This window comes from Aspergillus undulatus (genome assembly GCF_047715775.1).
Source record: "Aspergillus undulatus strain CBS 261.88 unplaced genomic scaffold BDV17scaffold_44, whole genome shotgun sequence".
NCBI lineage: Eukaryota > Fungi > Ascomycota > Eurotiomycetes > Eurotiales > Aspergillaceae > Aspergillus > Aspergillus undulatus.
The window spans coordinates 219,992-241,145 of record NW_027396648.1 but is presented as its reverse complement, the minus strand read 5'-3'; the positions used below and the strand labels follow the sequence as shown (position 1 = coordinate 241,145).

The 21,154-nt window shown below is 52.4% G+C and overlaps 9 protein-coding genes across 9 annotated transcripts; 6 read left to right on the top strand and 3 right to left on the bottom strand.

Annotated features, from left to right (window-relative positions):
• The first annotated feature begins 448 nt into the window (after window positions 1–448).
• On the top strand, window positions 449–3,082 carry ace1 (putative C2H2 transcription factor (Ace1)). Its single transcript, XM_073754616.1, has 3 exons — window positions 449–602; window positions 658–1,705; window positions 1,760–3,082. Exons 1-3 carry the CDS (start codon window positions 584–586, stop codon window positions 2,874–2,876), a joined length of 2,184 nt encoding a protein of 727 aa, XP_073613148.1. The 5' UTR covers window positions 449–583; the 3' UTR covers window positions 2,877–3,082.
• Window positions 3,083–3,345: 263 nt separating this feature from the next.
• Window positions 3,346–4,267, top strand: BDV17DRAFT_283429 (uncharacterized protein; the record flags this gene model as incomplete). The annotated part of the gene is made up of 5 exons (XM_073760358.1): window positions 3,346–3,465; window positions 3,537–3,676; window positions 3,753–3,942; window positions 4,023–4,095; window positions 4,224–4,267. The coding sequence occupies 5 exons, from the start codon at window positions 3,346–3,348 to the stop codon at window positions 4,265–4,267; spliced, it is 567 nt and encodes a 188-aa protein (XP_073613147.1).
• A 971-nt stretch (window positions 4,268–5,238) lies between these two features.
• On the bottom strand, window positions 5,239–7,081 carry BDV17DRAFT_270085 (chaperonin-containing T-complex subunit CCT4). Its single transcript, XM_073758632.1, has 4 exons — window positions 7,059–7,081; window positions 6,980–7,009; window positions 6,276–6,931; window positions 5,239–6,225 (listed from the first exon to the last, which is right to left on the bottom strand). Exons 3-4 carry the CDS (start codon window positions 6,828–6,830, stop codon window positions 5,371–5,373), a joined length of 1,410 nt encoding a protein of 469 aa, XP_073613146.1. The 5' UTR covers window positions 6,831–6,931; window positions 6,980–7,009; window positions 7,059–7,081; the 3' UTR covers window positions 5,239–5,370.
• Window positions 7,082–8,185: 1,104 nt separating this feature from the next.
• On the top strand, window positions 8,186–9,431 carry rpt1 (proteasome regulatory particle base subunit RPT1; the record flags this gene model as incomplete). Its single annotated transcript, XM_073758631.1, has 1 exon — window positions 8,186–9,431. A coding segment is annotated over exon 1 (887 nt), but the record flags the coding sequence as incomplete, so codon positions are not given.
• A 39-nt stretch (window positions 9,432–9,470) lies between these two features.
• Window positions 9,471–12,625, top strand: BDV17DRAFT_270072 (succinate dehydrogenase [ubiquinone] flavoprotein subunit). Its single transcript, XM_073758630.1, has 7 exons — window positions 9,471–9,807; window positions 9,866–9,929; window positions 10,010–10,064; window positions 10,179–10,252; window positions 10,327–10,490; window positions 10,546–11,934; window positions 11,988–12,625. Exons 2-7 carry the CDS (start codon window positions 9,888–9,890, stop codon window positions 12,205–12,207), a joined length of 1,944 nt encoding a protein of 647 aa, XP_073613144.1. The 5' UTR covers window positions 9,471–9,807; window positions 9,866–9,887; the 3' UTR covers window positions 12,208–12,625.
• A 1,350-nt stretch (window positions 12,626–13,975) lies between these two features.
• On the top strand, window positions 13,976–14,539 carry BDV17DRAFT_293727 (uncharacterized protein; the record flags this gene model as incomplete). The annotated part of the gene is made up of 1 exon (XM_073762681.1): window positions 13,976–14,539. One exon carries the CDS (start codon window positions 13,976–13,978, stop codon window positions 14,537–14,539), a length of 564 nt encoding a protein of 187 aa, XP_073613143.1.
• Window positions 14,540–15,126: 587 nt separating this feature from the next.
• BDV17DRAFT_159038 (argininosuccinate lyase ARG4) lies at window positions 15,127–16,762 on the bottom strand. The gene is made up of 3 exons (XM_073754615.1): window positions 16,652–16,762; window positions 15,759–16,589; window positions 15,127–15,710 (listed from the first exon to the last, which is right to left on the bottom strand). Exons 1-3 carry the CDS (start codon window positions 16,704–16,706, stop codon window positions 15,202–15,204), a joined length of 1,395 nt encoding a protein of 464 aa, XP_073613142.1. The 5' UTR covers window positions 16,707–16,762; the 3' UTR covers window positions 15,127–15,201.
• Window positions 16,763–16,962: 200 nt separating this feature from the next.
• On the top strand, window positions 16,963–17,717 carry BDV17DRAFT_283424 (guanylate kinase; the record flags this gene model as incomplete). Its single annotated transcript, XM_073760357.1, has 4 exons — window positions 16,963–17,027; window positions 17,136–17,334; window positions 17,365–17,583; window positions 17,625–17,717. The coding sequence occupies 4 exons, from the start codon at window positions 16,963–16,965 to the stop codon at window positions 17,715–17,717; spliced, it is 576 nt and encodes a 191-aa protein (XP_073613141.1).
• A 1,996-nt stretch (window positions 17,718–19,713) lies between these two features.
• BDV17DRAFT_159025 (uncharacterized protein) lies at window positions 19,714–20,989 on the bottom strand. Its single transcript, XM_073754614.1, has 2 exons — window positions 20,860–20,989; window positions 19,714–20,538 (listed from the first exon to the last, which is right to left on the bottom strand). Exons 1-2 carry the CDS (start codon window positions 20,877–20,879, stop codon window positions 19,893–19,895), a joined length of 666 nt encoding a protein of 221 aa, XP_073613140.1. The 5' UTR covers window positions 20,880–20,989; the 3' UTR covers window positions 19,714–19,892.
• Between the last annotated feature and the right edge of the window lie 165 nt (window positions 20,990–21,154).

The following is a 21,154-nucleotide window of genomic DNA, read 5'->3' as shown; positions in this document are numbered from 1 at the left end:
GAACCGGGTCGGCAGTGGAGGAACTTTGTTACCCGCGGTACGAGCAGCGTGTAAATTAAGTGGATAAATTACAGCACAGCCCCATAGGCATCATACCACATTAGGCCTAGCGTTGTTCGTCTATCAGGCAGACACTCAACGACGGTCAGCATCAGCCTCATCAAGACCGCCCCCGTCCCTGATCTCATCCCATGTTCCCGTTCCTCTCCATCTCCCGTCCCCATTTCTCCATCGTCTTTTCTCTTTCAAATCATCAGTCGTCTTTTTGCGTCTTTGCGTCTTCGCTAGGTTCCAGCCGACCTTATATTCATAGATATCCGCCTAGTCCCCCGCCTTTCCTGCATTCTTCTTGAGTTTTGCGGTGGTCCCATCCCCATTCAGTTTGCCGGCGTCAGCTGCTTTCGACCACAGTATGTATTGAGCCAATCCATCGAGCCCCAGCACTTGAGAAACTGTCGACATATCTTCGCTGTCGTCCTTTTTTATCGCCCAGTTCTTGTACATAATCTAATCATTTGACTCGACAGACCTGCCAGCGTTAACTGGCTGCATCACTCCTCATTGACCCAGAACCTTCCCTTGGATGCGGTCATTTATCCAAAGTGAGTCATTTCTGTACCTCCTTTGGTGCCCGCTTGCCTATGCTAACGCCCTTAGGACCTTCCATAATGAGTTCAGCACAAGACTTTGACTCTATAAGAGCCCACCCGAGGCGCCGGCCCTTGGGGGCATCCCGGCCTTCGCTCGTTCCATCCGAAGAGCAATCACCCTCATCGCCCTCCCGCCTCCGCCTCCGCAAAGGTGAAACTTTCAACCCATCCATCCTTCGCGCTGCCGACCGTGACCCTCTTGTACCCTCGCTACCTCGCCGCTCTCCCACATGCCCTGGCGCTTTGGAAGCCATCGCCGCTGGACAACAGCGTATGGCCGACATCCTGGACCGCCTTGACTTGAACTCGGTTACTTCGTCTCGCTCCGAAGATAACGACGACCTTCCCGTCCCGAAGGGTCTCCTTAAGCTGCACCTGCGCTCGCAAGCACGAAAGGAGGGCTCCGTTGACCCCTCCCGCCAACCCAGCCCGATGCCCAAGGAACGTTCCCGGAAGGCTCAGAGAGCTCACCCTCCTTCTGATAGTGGACTAGGCTCCTCTATCGGAAGCGAGTCGGTGTCGTCAGCTAATAAAGGTACATGGTCATGGCTGGTCGTCTTTGCTTTCGCTTCTGCTAACATATTCTCAGTGAAAGCATCTCGTGCCGTCACTCGTTCTATCAGCACCATGGAGGCCATGGCAGCTGAAAGTGCCCAGAGGCACAAGCTCAGTCCTGACGGTCGCAAAGAGATCGAAAAGCACATCATCGGCCCCATCTTTGAGGAAGAGAGGCTCAAGCCCTTCCACCCTCTTCTTGAGAACATTCGCCAGCAGATTGAGAATGAGCGCATCTCCTGCCTGCGTGACCTCGAGAAGACAGTCTTCTCCCTTGCCCCGCGGGTCAAAGCCACTGATGCTTTATATGTTCGGTTCTGCCAGCACACAGTCCTGTGTCTCAGTCAGACAGTCCCTTCCTTGAGTGGCCGAGACTTGTGCACACCAACCGACAAGCAGTACAGCAATGGCTACTTCGTGGACCTCTTAGAGCAGGTGGCTCAATTCAAGAGAATCCGTGACGAATGGCGCAAGAAGCACGAAGCGGACAGCAAGATGAAGTATGTTGAATCTGCTTGTGCAATCTCCCAACAAAGACTAACCCATCACATTAGGGCTCCTGAAATTAGACTTGAGGGCGGTCTTTCCAAGACCGGGCGCCCCGTAGAAATGGTCGTTGAGAAAGATGGTGAGGCCATATCTCTGGCAACTGGAAAGCCTTACGAGGAACATGCTACTCCTTCGATGAAGCGATCTCTCAGCGCGGCTTCCGCCGATGAAGGTGCTCAGCGTTCCATGGCTCGCCGCAAGAAAAATGCTCCTCCCATGAACATCAACAAGAAATGCAGAGACTGTGACAAAGTCTTCGCTCGCCCTTGCGATCTGACCAAGCACGAAAAGTCCCACAGCCGTCCCTTCAAGTGCCCTGTTACTTCCTGCAAGTACCACACCAAGGGATGGGCCACTGAGAAAGAAGCAGAACGCCACTACAATGACAAGCATTCCGACGCGCCTCGTCTGTTCTCTTGCCAGTTCGAATCTTGCTCTTACAAGTCCAAGAGAGAAAGCAACTGCAAGCAGCACATGGAGAAGACCCACGGATGGGTTTACATGCGCTCTAAGAACAATGGTCGAACCAACAAGCGGGCCTCTACCCAACAGAGCCCATCCCCATCCAGCAGCTCGGTTCAACCCAAGCAGGACTTCCCCGGATGGAGCATGACACCTCCCTCTGAAGCGCCTGACTTCAAGCAGGAATCTATGTCCATTGCAGGCGGTTGGGACCTTGCTCCGACGCCTGAGACACCCGAGTTCTCCTTCAATGCCTTCCAGCCTTCCCTAAACGGAATGCCCACCCCAATCACGGGAACTGGAACAGGAACGTTGGATGCCGTTACCCCCACCACGGGGACCATCAACTCTCCCTCCGAGCCATTTGACCTGCCCCCAGAGAACACAGCCTTCTCAATCCAGGACATATTTCCAGAGATGAAGGCCAACGATGGCCTGCTGTTTGCCGGTGGAGACCTGGACTTCCCAGACTTCACCAACAACCCCAACATGTTCAACGACTTTGGCTACAATGACTTCACCATGCAGCCACAGGGTCTGAATTACGGAGACGTGCCGCAACCTCAGTTCGAGGATGACTCTGCTGGCTTCCTCCTCGATGTCTATAACGACATGAACCCTTACGGGATCAACCCTAACGCGGGCCCTGGCGGTCTCTGATCTCGTCACATCTCGTGATTGAGACGGAAACCCCGGCGGTGGACAATCTTGATCTACGTGTTACGACTTTCTCTTCTTCTCTTGGCAAATTTCTTCCTTCTACTTGGCAGGCGAATGTCTTCAGTTGAACATCTTGTGCAAAAACCTTGAATGTGGGCTTCCGGCCTGTAAATAATCACTCTTCTCACTTTTTCAATGAGATACGTTTCTTTTTGATCACTTCGATCATCGATCCTTGTTACTAGGAATGTGTAACTCATAGATCTGAACCATGGTCGGGAACAGAATGCTTCAGAGTGATAGAGATCAAAGAGTCAGTACTCCCGTCCGTTTACATCATCCCCATCAAGTGGAGCAAAGTCAATCTTGATTGGGCAAGTCCCCTGTCCTCGTTCCTACTACAATGTAAGACATGGATGGGTTAACCTCGTCCTCCTGCACCAACTCGCAATCACGGGTAGTCTACATTATGACTGACCTTGACAGCATCGGCCCTGCTGAGATTATATTCCGAAAAAGACTCTTTACCTCTGAAGTTTCCAACATATTCCTCGTCACAGTCCGCAGCCAAACATGCATTATGAAAGTTGTATGCAAGTCTCAAGCCAGCCAAAGAAAGACTTGTACATGTATGTTTCAGCGTTAACTCAACTCGAAAAGCACCACGGCAGAGGCACACGAGAAGACCACGATCCCAACCGAGAACTAGACATCCATATCCTCGAAACCACCGCCTACCGCCGCATGCTGTCGAAGGGTCTTTGCGACCAAGGCAACGGCATCGTCCCTCGCTTTCTAGGGTGCGATGCGTAACTTCGACCCGTCGTTATACCGGCATCCAGCTCGGCGTCATCTGGAGGAGTTTATAGAAGATAGATACACACCGAGCGCTCTTTTCCTGGAGTACATCCCCAACATGGAAATGATTGATATACACAACTTCACCTCTCAACGAGCCGATAGATTGGTACTGTATATACGGAAGATTCATGAAGCGCTAGTCTTGCATAATGATCCTCAACCGAGGAATATGATGCTTGTTACGGAGCCGGAGCCGAAGTCGGAGGTAGATGGAAGAGAAGAAGAGAAAGAGAACGAATCCTCTGAAATGATTTCGATCGTGCGTGCACTTTTGTTGAAGGGCAGCTTACGGATCGAGACCGGGCACGTATATACTTGGAGGAACGGATTGTGATTGAGTTTAAGGAAGCCATGGTGAGTTAGTTCAATCCATTGAGTCCGCCGGAGCCTTGCTTTGCTTGCTGAGGGTGAAGGTGAAGGTGAACGAAGATGCGTTTCCTTTGAGGAGAAATGGTTACTAACGATCCCGTTGTATGTATGAAGCAGATTGCAAATTGGGAAATCTTGATCAAGCATACCTCTTCTACTGACTTGAGCGTTCTGCGAAAGACTGATGAATCAAGCTCGAATGGATAGTCTGAATTGCCTGGAGCTTGAGCTTGCGCTTCGATCTTCTTCCGTAGAAACCACAGAGGGGCAGGATAGGGCGTCTAAAATGTAGACGCATATCTATGGAACGTAATACTTGAGAGAGATGATCCCTTCCACTGAGCCTCGAAATGTAAAGCGCACATGACATGATGCATCTAGACATGGATCTTCCGATCATACAAGCAAAATAATATGTTGATTATAGGATGTTAATACAAGTCACAGCATGTAGCATGTTCACTTTTCTATATGACCCAAGCAATCATCTTCACTTCAAGTAGTAGTCTCATGTGTATCATCCATTCCTGGCAAAGCATACAGCTCCCCCTGTAGTTTTTGTAACACATCAAGTGGCAGGCGCGATGAGCCGGAGACTCGATCATTCCTTCGAGCTCCCTCAGTCGCTCTTTCTGTCTGAGGCCCGTCCCGTCTGTGGCCACACCTTCCTCGATGATAAGACTGTCAATTCCTTCTTGTCCACTCCCTCAGCGCATTCGCATCTTGGGGATTAGTTAGTATGGGAGGTAGAGAGGCTGGAGCTCTCCCCTTTGTGGCTGGTTTCTTCAAACCAAAATCAACGCTTTCCAAGGCGCCAGTTCTCTGTCATTTTCTTTCCAATCTTAACTTCTTATTACCTAGCAAGGCGGAACAGACCATGGCCAGTTGGTTGGATTGAGTTTCTACAGTATCGGCGGGTTCGATTGCGAAGTAGGTGCTTGTTGCCGCGCATATTGTCAATGATCACTAGAGTCTGTACTCGTGTTTCGTCTCTTTGTTGGAATACCTGCAATATCAGCATATTCCTTCTGCGCTATCGATCATCACTTCTCTTGATCTAGGGCTAAGAAGTACTGATGGCGCATACAACGCTGCGGACATTTGGCAATATGGGGATCTGGCACGTATGGTCGTCCAAGTCCTCGATAGTAGATATGTAGATTTTTGATATATTAATACATGCCAGATAACATGTTCACATTCACTTTTCTTTCTATATGACCCAATCCACCTGATCAATTACCATAATCTTGTTCTTGTCCTCTTACCTCGACAGAGCAATATCATCAATACGCATAATCATCTTGACCGTTTCAGCCGCAAGCTCAATCGCACTGGTACTAACCAGCAACGGCTGCAGAATATTCTCCTCAGTGATATCATCCTTCACACCACCAGACCGAATGCTCACACCAGCATTATGCTGGCCCTGAGCATGGCGGTGTCGCAGGTCCGTAACGACCTTGATGGAGTTGAGGCCTGCGTTCTCGGCAAGAGTCGTGGGGATGACTTCCATTGCGTCAGCGAAGGCCTTCCAGCAGATGGACTCGGTGCCGGTGAGTTCGCGCGCGCGCTTGGCGAGGATGTTGGCGACTTCGATTTCGGGGGCGCCGCCGCCGGCGATGAGGGCGCGCTTCTTGACGAGGCAGCGGATGACGCAGAGGGCGTCGTGTAGGGAGCGCTCGGCTTCGTCGAGGATGAGGCTGTTCGCGCCGCGGGCGACGATGGAAACGGTTTGGTTGGCGGTGGTTGCGGGGGCCTTGATGCCTGTGATCTTGACGTAGCGGGCGCCTGAGGACTGGACTTCCTCGACGAGATCGGCGGTGCCGAGCTTGTCTTCTGTGAAGGAGTCGACGTTGGCGACGGGCTTGCAGCCGAGGGACTTGCACAGGAATTCGACCTCGTCACGTTCGATGTCCTTGATGGCGAGGATTTTGAGGCGGGAGAGGAAGTGGAGGGAGAGGTCGTTGACGGCGTCGCGGAGGATGGACTTTTGGATGAGGAGGACGTTACACTTTGTCTTTTGGATCTTCTTGACCATGTTCAGCAGGTATTGACGTTCTTCCTTGAGGATCTTGTCCATCTGGCGGTAGTCGTTCACGACGATCTGGTTTTCCATCTACCACGTATGTTAGTAGCTGCACACTCATCCATAGAAGTGGAACATACATCAGGCTTGGGCGGGCTGAGCTGGAACTGGATCAGACCTATCCGGGCCTTCTCAATTCTTGTGGGTCCGCCGCTGCTCTTGATAACTCCCTGGTTGAGGACCAAGCCGTCAATCATCTCACTGTCCTCGATTGTTCCGCCGACCTTCTTCACGATCCGGATGTTCCTGAGGTCCACGTTCTCTGCCGTCTTGGGGTCAACCACCTTCAGGACGGAGTCCACCGCCATGGGTCCGAGGAGGCTGGAGTGCTGTGACACGATCTTGGAGGAAAGCGAGGTCGAGGCGGCCTGGAGCAGGGTAGCGCGGTCCATAAGGTTGATTGGCCGGGACATGTTGTGTAGGATCTCAACGGCAGCGGCGGCGGCTCTCTGGAAAGATTCGGAGATCACAGTAGGGTGAATACCCTTTCCGAGCAGGCGCTCAGCAGCACCCAGCAAGCTTCCGGCAATAACAACCACTGATGTTGTTCCATCTCCGGCTTCGACATCCTGAGCGGCACTGAGGTCAACGAGCATCCGGGCGGCGGGGTGCATAACGCTCATGTCCTTCAACATTGTGTTTCCGTCGTTGGTCTGCGGGGGATGCGGTTAGTGCGGTGTGCGTTCGGGGGGAGAGGTGTTCGTACGATAATGGTGTTTCCCTTGGGTGTTTGGATCTGGAATCGTTAGCAACTGGATCAGAAAAATGTAGATATGATGCTCACCATCTTGTCCATTCCCCTGGGTCCCAGTGACTGTATACCAGATTAGCCCCTCACCCTGACAATTTCACTGCACGCATACCGTTCTAATAGCATCGGAGACAGCTGCACCCGTTAGCATAGAACTTCCAATAGATTCCAAACACAACATACCTCTAGCAGCGAGAATGTTAGACGCCCGCACGGCCATGGGCTTCTCCTTGTCCTGCAAGATATCAGATTCGGCCCACAGTGAATTCCCCTCCGCAATCGACGCACCTTGAAGGAGTTATTGCCGCTAGGAGCAGCCGGGGGAGCAGCAGTAGCCATGATATGATGCTAATAAGCAGACCGCAGCCGATAGAATCAAGAAAGAAGAGGGGATGGTAGACGGAGATTAGGACTGGACCACGGCGGCTCTCGAAATTCTTCCCATTGCGGGTTTGCACTTGGGCGGTGTTGCTGGAGGCTTGGCATCGCTAGCGTCAACAGCTCAAGCTGGGCCCGGACACCAGAACAACAGCTCTCGACATCACTTCTCTCCCCATCTTTCACTCCATCCATCTCATTTTCGTTGTTCTTCCTCTCTACGAGCCTCCTACTCCCTTCGAACTTTCCTAGTCTACCTCATCTCTGATTCTTGTCTCCCGTCTCGACCGCCGTCTAGCCACAACCTCTCACCATGCCTTCCGCCACGGGAGAGAATTGGGAGAAGTACAAGAAGAACTTTGCGGATGAAGAAGAGCCAGAGAAGAAGATCACTCCTCTTACAGATGAGTATGTCATTTTTTTAGCTGTCCGGCGATGGTTGTCGTGCGATGATGTCAAATGCTGACCAAGCGCAGGGACATCGCAGTACTCAAGACCTATGGCGCGGCTCCGTACGCGAACGCATTAAAAAAGCTAGAGAAACAGATCAAGGACCGACAATCAAGCGTAAATGAGAAGATTGGCGTCAAGGTTCGCAGCAGTTCTTGATACGACATCCGCATCTCCGGAAGGAAAGAAAGCTGACGTGCTTAGGAATCCGACACTGGTCTCGCACCTCCACATCTATGGGACGTTGCCGCGGATAGGCAACGTATGGCGGAGGAGCAGCCGCTGCAGGTGGCTCGCTGTACAAAGATCATCGCGGATGAGAAGGACACAGACAAGAGCAAATATGTCATCAACGTCAAACAGATCGCCAAGTTCGTGGTAAACCTTGGGGAGCGAGTGAGTCCTACGGATATCGAGGAAGGCATGAGAGTTGGGTATGTCTTTTCCCTCATTAACGTGACTTGATCAAATCTGATGGAAATCAGTGTCGACCGAAACAAGTACCAGATCATGTTGCCGCTGCCGCCCAAGATCGACCCGAGCGTTACGATGATGACAGTCGAAGATAAGCCCGATGTTACATACGGAGATGTTGGAGGCTGCAAGGAACAGATTGAGAAGCTACGAGAAGTTGTCGAGATGCCATTGCTGTCCCCCGAACGCTTCGTCAACCTCGGTATCGATCCGCCCAAGGGTGCTCTACTCTACGGTCCCCCTGGTACCGGAAAGACTCTCTGCGCGCGAGCCGTCGCCAACCGAACCGACGCTACTTTCATCCGTGTTATCGGTAGCGAGCTTGTCCAGAAGTACGTCGGTGAGGGAGCCCGAATGGTCCGCGAGCTCTTCGAAATGGCCCGAACCAAGAAAGCCTGCATCATCTTCTTCGACGAAATCGACGCAGTCGGCGGAGCGCGTTTCGACGACGGCGCAGGCGGCGACAACGAAGTCCAGCGTACTATGCTCGAACTCATCACACAGCTCGACGGTTTCGACGCCCGAGGTAACATCAAAGTCATGTTCGCCACCAACCGACCCTCAACCCTAGACCCCGCCCTCATGCGTCCCGGACGTATCGATCGTAAGATCGAGTTCTCCCTCCCCGACGTCGAGGGCCGCGCCAACATCCTCCGCATTCACGCCAAGAGCATGTCCGTCGAGCGCGATATCCGATGGGAGCTCATCTCCCGACTCTGCCCCAACGCAACTGGTGCAGAGCTCCGCAGTGTTGCGACAGAAGCCGGCATGTTTGCCATCCGTGCCCGGCGGAAGGTCGCCACGGAGAAGGACTTCCTCGCGGCCGTGGACAAGGTCATCAAGGGTAACTTGAAGTTCAACTCGACGGCGACGTACATGCAGTATAATTAGATGGTCTTGATGCTTGCTGGGTTGTCATTGCATCTTGGGTTTACATTGCATGGGCTGGATGTGTATGTTATGAGAATTTACTAGGCTCAATCCATGATGGTTCATAGTCAATCGACGACTCCTGTAGATAGATGGAGCTGTATCTCAGATCTCCAAAGTTATATCTCCGTGATATCTCGGCTCCCATCTTCCGAATATCACATGACCGCGGCTCATCTCGGCATAGCAGAAGCAAGTCCGTGACCACCGTTGGCACCACAACCCCAGAAAATGAACACAAGCACTATGTAAATACAATTCCTAGCAAACAACTATCCAGATCCCAAAAGACGCCTAACCCTGCTCAAACCCCAGAGTCCCACTCAGCATTAATAGAGACTAAACACCGTATAACCGGGCAAACGAACACCCGACCAGGAAACCAAACCACGTGCCTCAGACTATATTATCCAATAAGACCCTCCCATCCGCCCGAGGTGCTTACCACTGGCTTTGATCTAATTGGCCTCATCGGCCCCGGTCTTCCCCGTCGGCAAGTGAAAGTCGCTTATGTCAGCTAGCCGACCTTCCGCTCCAAGGGCAGTCTTCGCGGATCGGTGCTGCAAAAGTATCACTGGCTTTGCCGAGTAGCTTCACTTGTTGCGAACTTGCGAGGTGCTACGCTGCTTGTCTGACATCTCTCCCCTCTCTTCACTTTTCTTATTAATTATTTTTTTTCTTTTCAAGGGGTCTTTAAGTAGTGGTCATTATGAGCTCCCTAGGTTTGCGGAGCTTGGCTCCCGCCTCGAAGGTTGGTGGTCACTTCCACTTCACGCGAGATCTTGCTTGATCTCGGCTATGCTCAGGTTGCTGATATTCTTGTCCAACTAGGTCTCCCGTGCCTTACGGGATCAGAGACGCCTCTTCTCCTCCTCCCGACCTGCAGGTACGCATTGATTGAACATTGGCCGCATTGCATTGACCGGATGGATTGCGGCGGTTGCGGTTGCGGTTGCGGTTCGGTTTGGTTCAGTTGCTAACGTACATCGCCCTTGCGCAGCCCGCATCTTCGGTAGCAACCCTCTGCGCGCTAAGGCCGCGGAAGGATATATTTCAGAGAAGTACCCGGTTATTGTAAGCAATTGATTCGATTGGACTTGGGTTTGGTGATTGAGGGGTGGTTCTGATTCTTCTCTCTTTCTGTGCAGGACCATGAGTACGATGCCGTTGTTGTTGGTGCCGGTGGTGCCGGTCTGCGTGCGGCTTTTGGTCTCGCGGAGGCTGGATTTAACACGGCTTGTGTTTCGAAGCTTTTCCCTACGCGATCTCACACTGTTGCTGCTCAGGGTGGTATCAATGCCGCTCTTGGAAAGTAGGTTTATGATTTTTGGAAGTTGAATTGTGGCGCGTGCTGATATCTTCTATAGCATGCACAAGGATGACTGGAGATGGCACATGTACGATACCGTCAAGGGTTCCGACTGGCTTGGTGACCAGGATGCTATTCACTACATGACGAGAGAGGCCCCCGCTAGTGTTCGCGAGCTCGAGGGTTACGGGTGCCCCTTCTCCCGTACCGAGGATGGTCTCATCTACCAGCGTGCTTTCGGTGGTCAGTCCAAGGAATTTGGCAAGGGTGGTCAGGCCTACCGTTGCTGCGCCGTCGCCGATCGTACCGGTCACGCTCTTCTGCACACTCTCTACGGACAGTCTCTGCGCCACAACACGAACTACTTCATTGAGTACTTCGCCATGGACCTGCTGATGGAGGACGGCGAGTGCCGTGGTGTGATCGCTTACAACCAGGAAGACGGAACTCTCCACCGTTTCAAGGCCCACCACACCGTTCTTGCTACCGGTGGATACGGCCGTGCCTACTTCAGTTGTACCTCTGCCCACACCTGTACCGGTGACGGTATGGCCATGGTTGCCCGTGCCGGTCTCCCCAACCAGGATCTGGAGTTCGTCCAGTTCCATCCCACTGGTATCTACGGTGCCGGATGCCTGATCACAGAGGGTTCCCGTGGTGAAGGTGGTTACCTGCTCAACTCCGAGGGTGAGCGTTTCATGGAGCGTTACGCCCCCACCGCCAAGGATCTTGCTTCCCGTGATGTCGTCTCCCGTTCCATGACCATGGAGATCCGTGAGGGCCGTGGTGTCGGCCCTGAGAAGGACCACATCTACCTGCAGCTCAGCCACTTGCCCGCTAAGCTCCTGCACGAGCGTCTTCCCGGTATCTCCGAGACCGCTTCCATCTTCGCCGGTGTCGACGTGACCAAGCAGCCCATCCCTGTCCTGCCCACCGTCCACTACAACATGGGTGGTATCCCCACCAAGTTCTCCGGTGAGGTTTTGACCGTTGACGAGCAAGGTAACGACAAGGTTGTCCCCGGTCTGTACGCCTGTGGTGAAGCCGCCTGTGTTTCCGTCCACGGTGCCAACCGCCTCGGAGCCAACTCCCTCCTCGACCTGGTCGTCTTCGGTCGTGCAGTCTCCCACCGTGTCAACGAGATCGCCAAGCCTGGCAAGCCTCACCGCGAGCTGGCCTCTGATGCCGGTGCCGAGTCAATCAAGGACCTTGACTTCGTCCGTACCGCCGATGGTTCCAAGTCCACCTTCGACATCCGCAACGCCATGCAGAAGACCATGCAGACGGACGTCTCTGTCTTCCGTACACAGGAGAGTTTGGACGAGGGTGTTGAGAAGATCACCAACGTCGACCAGATGTTCGACCAGGTCGCTACCAAGGACCGCAGCATGATCTGGAACTCCGACCTTGTTGAGACCCTTGAACTCCGTAACCTGTTGACCTGCGCGTAAGTACTTCCATGGAGGAATTAACACGAGACTGTTAGCTAACAGACCCTAGCTCTCAAACCGCCGTTGCCGCCGCTAACCGTAAGGAATCCCGCGGTGCCCATGCCCGTGAAGACTACCCCGAGCGTGATGACGAGAACTGGATGAAGCACACCCTCACATGGCAGAAGAAGCCCCACGGCAAGGTTGAGCTTGGCTACCGCAGCGTCGTGGACACGACCCTGGACGAGAACGAGTGCAAGCCCGTTCCTCCCTTCAAGCGTACCTACTAAGCAACTCTTTGCGGGTTGTTCACCAAACCTGGAGCGGCAACATCGGCAACATTGCTCATAGAATCCTCTAGGTCTGGCTTCGGGTTGAGTTGGCTTTGGAGGGCCGGGTGTTGGAACCGCCTATCAGCTCGACTCGAAGAAGGAAAAAGATCGTCTGTCACGAAAATTCGACCACCGTGTTGATTTCCTTTGTCTTCATAATGTGTATATCCATTGTTTCTTCAAGGCGATGAGTTCGGAGTACTCACGTTCTATTGTTTTTATAGCCATCTGTTAGCTTATACAACCGGAGTTTTCTTTGCCTGAGCTTCGATGAGGAACGTACTTAAATGATCAGATTCCAAATGCTCGTCAGCTTCGTCCTGTTTGGCGCATAGACCGATCTTGGTTCAAACTGCTAGAGTGACATGGATGTTCTGTGCTGAGACACGAGGCTCTTTGTCTGCGGACAAAGATAGCAACTCACCTGCAGCTTAGTTGATGACCAGAGGTGGGGAAGCCATAAAAGACATGGGCATCCTCGGCGACCGCATGAAGAATAGCCATGCTTGAGATGTTTCATTTCGATTCCAGAAACTTGATCGATTCCTCCCGCGTGGTAATCGCCAGCGACAAAGAAATCGAGGTCCGCTTCGATGAGGACCGCCTAAAATACATTGAAAAGACGCCAGGCTCGTGATACTATGAAGGCCTAAGTCCATAATTCCGCTTTTCTCACAGACGCTGTGAGCTTCGTGAAGATGGTTGTGCTCATATCTCTGAACTTTACTCTCTTTTCCTCGAGATATTAGCATCCCTTCTGCCGCTCCGTCTCTCTATTTGCATATTTGCATACTGAGCCGGTCTCAGGGCCTTGAACACTCGTTAATCCACTCTTTCTTTAATCTGCTTCTTTGACATTCGCAACTCCATGGCGGAAATCATACCTGTGAGGTGCCCGCTTCACACGGATTTCTATGTGTGCGGGAATGGGTTTCGGGGATGTTGTGCAGAGGATCCATGCAAATCACAACTCTGCTTGTATGGGAGGGATCAGGAATTCTCCTCACCGGCGATCGCGGAATCTGCTATAGAAACAACTGCAGTGACGTCGACCAAGACAACAACAGCCGGAACGGCGACGACGGCAACCGAGACAGCAGCAGGGACAACACCGGCGCCAACGCCAGCTACAGCGACCACAGTGGTGACGACGTTATCGACTTCAACATCGTCGGCAACGGAATCTTCAACGCCTAGTGTCAGCACTGCACCGACAAGTGTCAGCACTACCGCTGTGCCTGAAGAAACTACGGAGACGCAACCTACCTCTGCTGCGAATGCAGCTGCTTTATCTTCAAGTCAAAGCCATGTCAACCCAGGAATGATTGGAGGAATCGTGGCCGGAGTTGTTTGTCTGATGTTGATAATAGGCCTTGTCTTCTTTCGGATGCGCCGTTCGTCACGAAAGCGTGGGCGACGGTTCACTTTGCTTCACTGGAAATGTCCTCGCACGGAAAATACTCAGGGGAACATTGAAGGAGGTGATACAACCAATACCACTGAAGTACAGCCGTTGGTATGGTCTCAACCACCAACCACGGCCGTTAGCAGTATCTTAACTCGTCCAGCATACGCTCCGCTGAGAACTATACCAGAAGAGCAGTCCCCGGGCATATCACTCCTCCAAGGGAGCCAAACCAACTCACCACGAACAATCCCGTCCGTCGTCTCTCCACCAGGCAGAAGCTCTCAGTCCAGACCAAACTCATGCTCCAAGGCCGACCTCATGCCGCATCCCCGAACTCCAGACGCCATCCATCCAGCCTTCCGGCAAGACACATACTTAACCCCAGAGTCCATACTCACGAAAGCCATCCCACCAGCACCCATAATCAGACGTGTCTCATCAACCCCCGAACTCTCCGATACAGGCATCCGCCTGGGCCGCCTCGAGCTCCCCGCGACCACCACCCGCGAACTAATAAACATCCCGCTCGCCGAGCGCCAGCGCCACATCGCCCAGAAACAACTATACCGCAACGCGGGCCTACCAAGCCCCATAATCACGCCTGATGGAGCGGTCCTTTCAGCCAACTTCAACAGTCTCCCTGTTGACACGGACAGCCACGCCATGAGCTTCATGAACTATGGGGAGTCCAGCGAGCGGGGGCGAGGACTGAGGCTGAGTTTGATGTCGAAGCGCAAGTCAACGACAACGCAGTTGCTGTCGCCTTCGCAGTCGCAGTCGCCGGGGCCGCTTTCTCCGCCGCCGTTGTATCGGGCTGAGTGGAGGAAGAGCTCGAAGGAGGTGAAGGAGAAGATGAAGGAGGCGTTTAGGCGGAAGCCGTGATTTCGAAGAGGAGAGAATAATAATAATAATAATAATAATAATAATAATAATATTGTTACCCTGTTGGGCCTCCGGCCACCCAGTCTATCTCTGTGGTGTACAGGGAAATCATTGCAGGGCTGTTGGCCCTGCTGGGTGAAGAACCCTTGTTCAGGGTGTCTCTCGCCGAAGAGAGAAATTATTCTCGGTAGTTGGGTATTCGGCTTGGGATGATTGACCAAGAAGCAATGGAATGGAAAGGTGGAAGAAATCGCTTCGTTGATATGGATGAAGGTGATGTGTGAAGAAGACCTTCACCGCAGGCCGGTGTGCAGGTGCAGGTGCACCCTCGCTCCTTCCCGTTTGGGTTCTTTCTCTTTAGCCCTCGGGATGCCTTACCCCGTACTCTTACTGCTAATTAGCCCATTAGCTCTTTGTAACTACACAATCGCTCACTTGTATTCCTAGATTAGATGGTCGCACACGCTCATTGTCCCGCTGAGTCGGGATCGATTTGCTACACTAGAACTGGTCTTGTTGCATAGCATTGAATGCGCAGATAGGTGGAAATCCAATCAATGTACCTCTATATTAACCCATATATTTCATAACGGTAGATCCGCTTATGACGCCCCTTTTTATACCCTTTTATTTTATAATCTGTCTTCACATAGACAGCATAATTACAGAATGCTCTTAAGCACAGACGTCTGCTCAAGAACAGCCCGCTTGCTACAACCACCAATAGCATCCTTCAACTCAACCGCCCGCTCATAGTCAAGACACTCCTGGATATCATCGCCAAACCGGGAGTCGACGCCCTTGAGCTGCTCCAGGGACAGCTGGTCCATGGGGACGTTGTGCTTCTCAGCAAGCTGGACAACCCGGCCGGAGATGTGGTGGCCCTCGCGGAAGGGAACACCCTTGCGGACCAGGTAGTCGGCGAACTCGGTGGCCAGCATTTCAGGGGCCAGTGCGGCGACCATCTTCTCGGGGATGGTGGTGAGCGTGGAGAGGACGCCGGTGGCAATCTGGATGCTATCGCCGACGGTCTTGATGTGGTCGAGGAGGGGCTCGACGCTCTCTTGCAGATCCTTGTTGTATGTTGTGGGGAGACCCTTGATGGTCATCATGAGACCAGCCATGTGGCCGAAGGCGCGGCCGGCCTTTCCACGCAGAAGCTCCAGGCTGTCTGTGGCTAGTTAGATTAAGCCTTGCAGAAAAGGTGAGAACCACATACCAGCGTTCTTCTTCTGAGGCATGAGCGACGACCCAGTCGAATAAGCATCCGACAGACGAACGAAGCCAAACTCCAAGCTAGAGTAGATAATCAAGTCCTCGGCCCAGCGAGAAACCTTGAGCATAAACGAGCTACCCCACTGCATAGTCTCCATAGCAAAGTCACGATCACCAACGGCATTCATCGAGTTGTAAAGTAGACCCTCAAAGCCCAGCTCCTTCGCCATACCCTCACGGTCAATCTGGAAGGGGTTTCCAGCCAGGGCACCAGTACCCAGCGGCGAGCGGTTAACCCGCTTCGTGACCTCGCGCAGACGCTTCAGCTCGTCGGCGAACGCAGTCGCATGGGACAGAAGCCAGTGGCTCCAGCGGACGGGCTGCGCTTTCTGGAGGTGGGTGTATCCGGGCATGAGGTAGTCGATTTCGGACTCAGCACGGGCAATGGAGACCTTGATGAGGTCGCTCAGGAAGCTGTCGAGCTTCCGTAGCTCGTCGCGCAGCCACAGACGCAGGTCGGTTGCGATCTGCTCGTTGCGGGAGCGGCCAGTGTGTAGCTTGCCTCCAATTTCCTTGCCAATGATCTCTGACAGGCGACGCTCGTTGGCAGTGTGGATGTCTTCGTCATTGGGCTTGACGACAAAGGAGTTTGTGCTCCATTCCTCCGCGATCTGCTTGAATCCGCGCTCGATCTCGGAGAACTCATGGGCAGAAAGGATGCCGGACTTTGTGTTGGCTCGGGCGAAGGCGATAGAGCCGGCGATGTCTTGACGCCAGAGGATACGGTCGTAGGGCAGGGACTCGTTGTACTGAACCATGAGGGGGTCGAGGCCCTCTATGAATTAAATGCTCGATTAGCATGAGTCGGTGGAGGAGGGGGTTGAGGGTGTTTCTCACGAGTAAATCGACCTCCCCACAACATGTTCTCGGCGACAGCTTTAGGGGCGCTCATTGTGATGCAATTGAGTATGTCAAGAAGGAATTGACACAAAATCAGCGCTCTGTTGTTGTTTGTGAGTTGTCTTCCTTCGAAAATGAATCCATTCAGTGCGCGTGATGGCGCTAGCCAGTTTGGGATGACTCATTGGTCCGGGGTCGGCCTTTAGCTATTAAGAGCAGAGTATCAAGACTCATCCTCACACTGTGAAATTTGAGTGGCTGAAAGCATGCAGAGCTCTCCATATTCCCCATGATTTTGATTAATCTCAATGGGCCAACAGAAATACGGCTCTTGTTGCGCTATCAGAACAACCCTACAGCCGCATAGCGCGGGGTATCTACGGAGTACTATGTAGATCCATCACCGACAGTTCTCCCGCCCTCATCTCGCAATCAATAACACAAAGAAAAACTGCAAAAAAAATTTTAAGCAGGAAAATAGAAAACCTCTCGTCGTCTCCGGCCCATCAGGCGTCGGCAAAGGAACACTCGTCCAAAAGCTATTCAATACACACCCAGGCACATTCGGATTCACCGTATCCCATACGACGCGCAAACCACGACCTGGCGAAGTCGAGGGCGTCGCTTACTTTTTTATTTCTCTCATCGGGTTTTCCTCCCTCTGCTCGCAGGGTGCTCTTGTCGAGCACGCGTATTTCAGCGGCAATTAGTATGGCACGAGCAAGAAGACTATTGAGGATCAGGCTGGCAAGGGGCTAGTTGTGGTGCTGGATATTGAGATGCAGGGAGTCAAGCAGACGAAGGCGAACCCTGACATCGATGCGCGATATGTCTTTATCAAGCCGCCGGGCTTTGAAGCGCTTGAGGCGCGTCTTGGGCCCCGCGGCACGGAAAATGAGGAAGACGTTCAGAGACTTGCTCAGGCTCGAGTCGAGCTTCATTATGCTGGCTCCCAGAGCGCTCATGATAGATCATTGTCAATGATGATGTTGAGAGGGCGTATCAGGAGTTTGTAATGTTTGTGTTTGGACCGACAGCGAGATATTGCAGTTACAATGCCTAAGTATATAGTTTTGAATCTCCCCCGATATCGGACGACTGTTTCGATAGTTATATTTCCCGCGGCCTTCAGCTTCAACGAAACCCAACTCCTCCTACCATTAGCTCACTCTAATGAATTGACAAATACCGTGAACAAGCAGATGAGAAACAATGCCCCAGCAACGACCTACCTCGTCATCACAAACAACTCGAAGAACCTGACGCTCGACTGAACATCTACTGGCCTCAACAATGCTTCATCTGTCAATCAACATGACAACCTCTAGGTTATACGACGTCATCCATTTTCGCACCATCTCTTCCTAGTAGACCTCTTGAGTTGCCATGTCCTAGAATACCAGCTACAGCGTGCATCTAGGAACTCGCCAGCCGCAGCAAGCTCCACCACCCAGTCTAGTCTAAACAAACACCCTGCTCAAGCTTCACTGCCCTCAATCCTCAAACAAGCGGCCCGAAGATCTAACTCCGTCCCTTCAAGTTCCACATCAGGGTTGCGGAGCTAGGCTTAGGAAGACTTGTCAACAATAACATGAGCCAAGAGGTGGCCTGGTAATCAACTACTAGGTGCCTAGGCCACTAGCTCGAATGCGTGGCAGGGCAAATTCTCCAGACTCCAGAGTCTGGGTCGCTCCATGGCGATTGGTATTAGCGGCATTGGTAGACGCCATAAATCAAGTGGATTCTGACACCTGAGCGCCCCAGGGGCCAGGCCTGGCCAGGCCAGGAGACGATGCGGGTTCGCAAGGTCATCGCGGCGATGACCCGTCACTCCCTGACCCGAGTACTTGGGACAGAGACCAGTAGCCCCACCGAGGCTGAGGTTGGCAGTTCCAGTCAGAATGAAGATGCGATCATGCGGATAGAAAAGGGGTAAAGGGGTCTGATCCTCAACCTGACCCTCTTTCTGGAAATTGAATCCTGGCGCTAGGACCTGGTTCCAGACTCCCGGGTACGGGTGAGTCTTGGATGTTGGGAGCGATCGTTGGGCACGACATGACAGCGTCAATCCTTATAGGAGTCCGGAACCTGGATCGTCTCCTATCCACTCCGTAGTTATCATCACGCACTAAGGGCGACCGTAGCATCGAATATTTGAGTAGCTAGCGCTGCTATTCTGAAGGTAGGGGATTGATGAAGGTGGAGATGATAGTCAGGATCCATGATTGACATAGACTTGACAGCCCGACCCGACAGATTGGATGAGACTGCGGAAGGACTATTCTGGCGCGTATGACGCGCCTGAGTGCCTCGGACGTTCGAGTGAGGTTTCAACTTCACCTCGGAAGTTTACGGCGAGACAAACCTGTAACCTGAGTCATGTAACGCTAACATGTTGGGTTAGTGTTGCGAAGGTTAGAGCACGGAGTACGGGGTAGATTAATTCGAGACAAGAGTCAAGGACTCAAGAACACCCGGTAAGTTCCAGTTGGAAGTTGAAACTTGACAGATCAAGTCGGGCGGACTTGCCATGCGTTTGACGTGAGTCGTGACAGCTGAAGCGGAGGGGCCGGAACTAAGTATAGACGGCGCTGAGCCTTCTGCATGCCATGGAATGATGAAACCCCTGACTTGATGAAAATATTTTCCCTGAATAACTGTTGAGAAAACGGAAAAAAGGAAGAAAAGTCTGAAGAAAGGAAAAGAAGTAAAAAGCACTGAGTCGTTTACCCGCAGAAATATGCAGAAGACAAAGCTCTTTTTTAACGTGCATGCTGCATACTGCATGCATTCTCTGTAGGGCTGTCGGGGAGACCGAGATGTGGCTGTGCGGTGCATCAGTGGGGAGGGAAGTTCCGCTTGTTTTTTCCAACTTTTTTTTTCTCAACCATATGATTCTGCGCATTCTGTAAATTCACCTACGTAGGTAATGGTTGCGAAGGTGGTACAAGTCAGATGATAAAAATAGCCGCTTCATTTAGATGATCCGACAGAGTGGGTGCCGCGTGGACTAGTCACCCTAGTGCAGTACTACCCTGGCAATCGTTCACGAGAGGTTTGGTTCATAAAAACATAAATTGAATTGCTAGAAATAACTCATAGAGACAGAGCTTGGATATTAATCAATCCAACGTAAACAGCAAAATGCAACGAACAAAGGAGAGACAGATAATTAAACGAGCGACTGTCATGGGTCGTAAATCATCAAGTCATGAGCAACCGGCCCGGCCCTTTCGCTTCACTCCCAAGGGCTGCGCGGCCCCACCATCCAATCTTCCATAGCCAGCCATTCACTCCAATACTTCTCAGCGGCGCTAAGTTCCTCTTCAGTCGCACCATGAAGGGGCCGTAGGAACGGGGTGTGTTCGTCAGGAAGGATGTCGTAGGCGGCCTTTGTTGACGCCCAACCGTTGCTCTTGGCCGTGCAGAGGTAGTTCATTCTCTCCTGTTTGCAGATGTTGCCGACGCCATTGAGCCAGTCGCTGCCGAAGAATGCTTTAAGAATAGGCGGCGTGTCGTTTCCAGTGACGACGAGGCGCCGAATATAATGGCGCAGGGGAACGCGAGTGGCCTGAACGTTCCCTGAAAGACTAGTGCCAGGAGCATCAAAGCGCATGACGGGATTCGATAGTTGCTGACAAGGCAGCCGGATATTGATGTAGGCTGCAAGAGATTGCACCGGGGCCGAGTACTGCGTGTTATCAAGGAAGTGCTGGACGCAGATCATGTATCGCGAGTACCAGTCGGGTAAATGCACTTGATAGAGATTTGGACTCATAGTTGGCCCGTCTGGCTCAGGAACCCGCCCAATTGGCGGGTCTGGGCTGGACCCGGGATTTTGGGACCCCGGTCGATCCATCACAGAAGGATGGACTGGCTTAAGTCTGCCGAAAACGTGTTCAGCTCCCAGTCGAATAGACTCTGTCATGGGGAAGTGTAAGATATGGTGTAAGGTAGGAGAACCAGCAGGAGAGATGTTCTTACTGGTTGATTGAGGGGACACTGCGGCGACGGAAGAGAGATCGAGCATGCTCATATACAGAGAGACTTCCTTTCCAGAATCCTGAACGTTGAGAGTCATTGCCGTTGGGCATGTAGGAAAAGTTAAGAAGGTGAAGCAACCAAGAACCGCGTAGAGAGCGGAAGGCAAAAAGCAATGGAGTTGTTGCCGAGTGTGTCTTGACTGAAAGAGACAATTCTTTTACTGTAAACTAAAAGCTGTCATGGCGGGAAATGAGACCTCCTTATAGCTTCGAGGAAGCACCTCCTCATCTCTCGACGCATCAAGTGAAGCACGGTCATTCCGAAGCACGAGTTGCTGATTTGTGCCCAAATGGAAAATGAAAAAGGACCAAGACTAGGACGATCAACGGTGTAAGAGCAGTGCAAGTAAGCTATCTGCCGGGCCCGCCGTGCTGGTGGATCTCGGAGCAGAAAATCTGAAGCTATCGCCAAGGGTAGTGACATGTGGTGTCAAGCCACAGAGTGCTCCAGCCACAG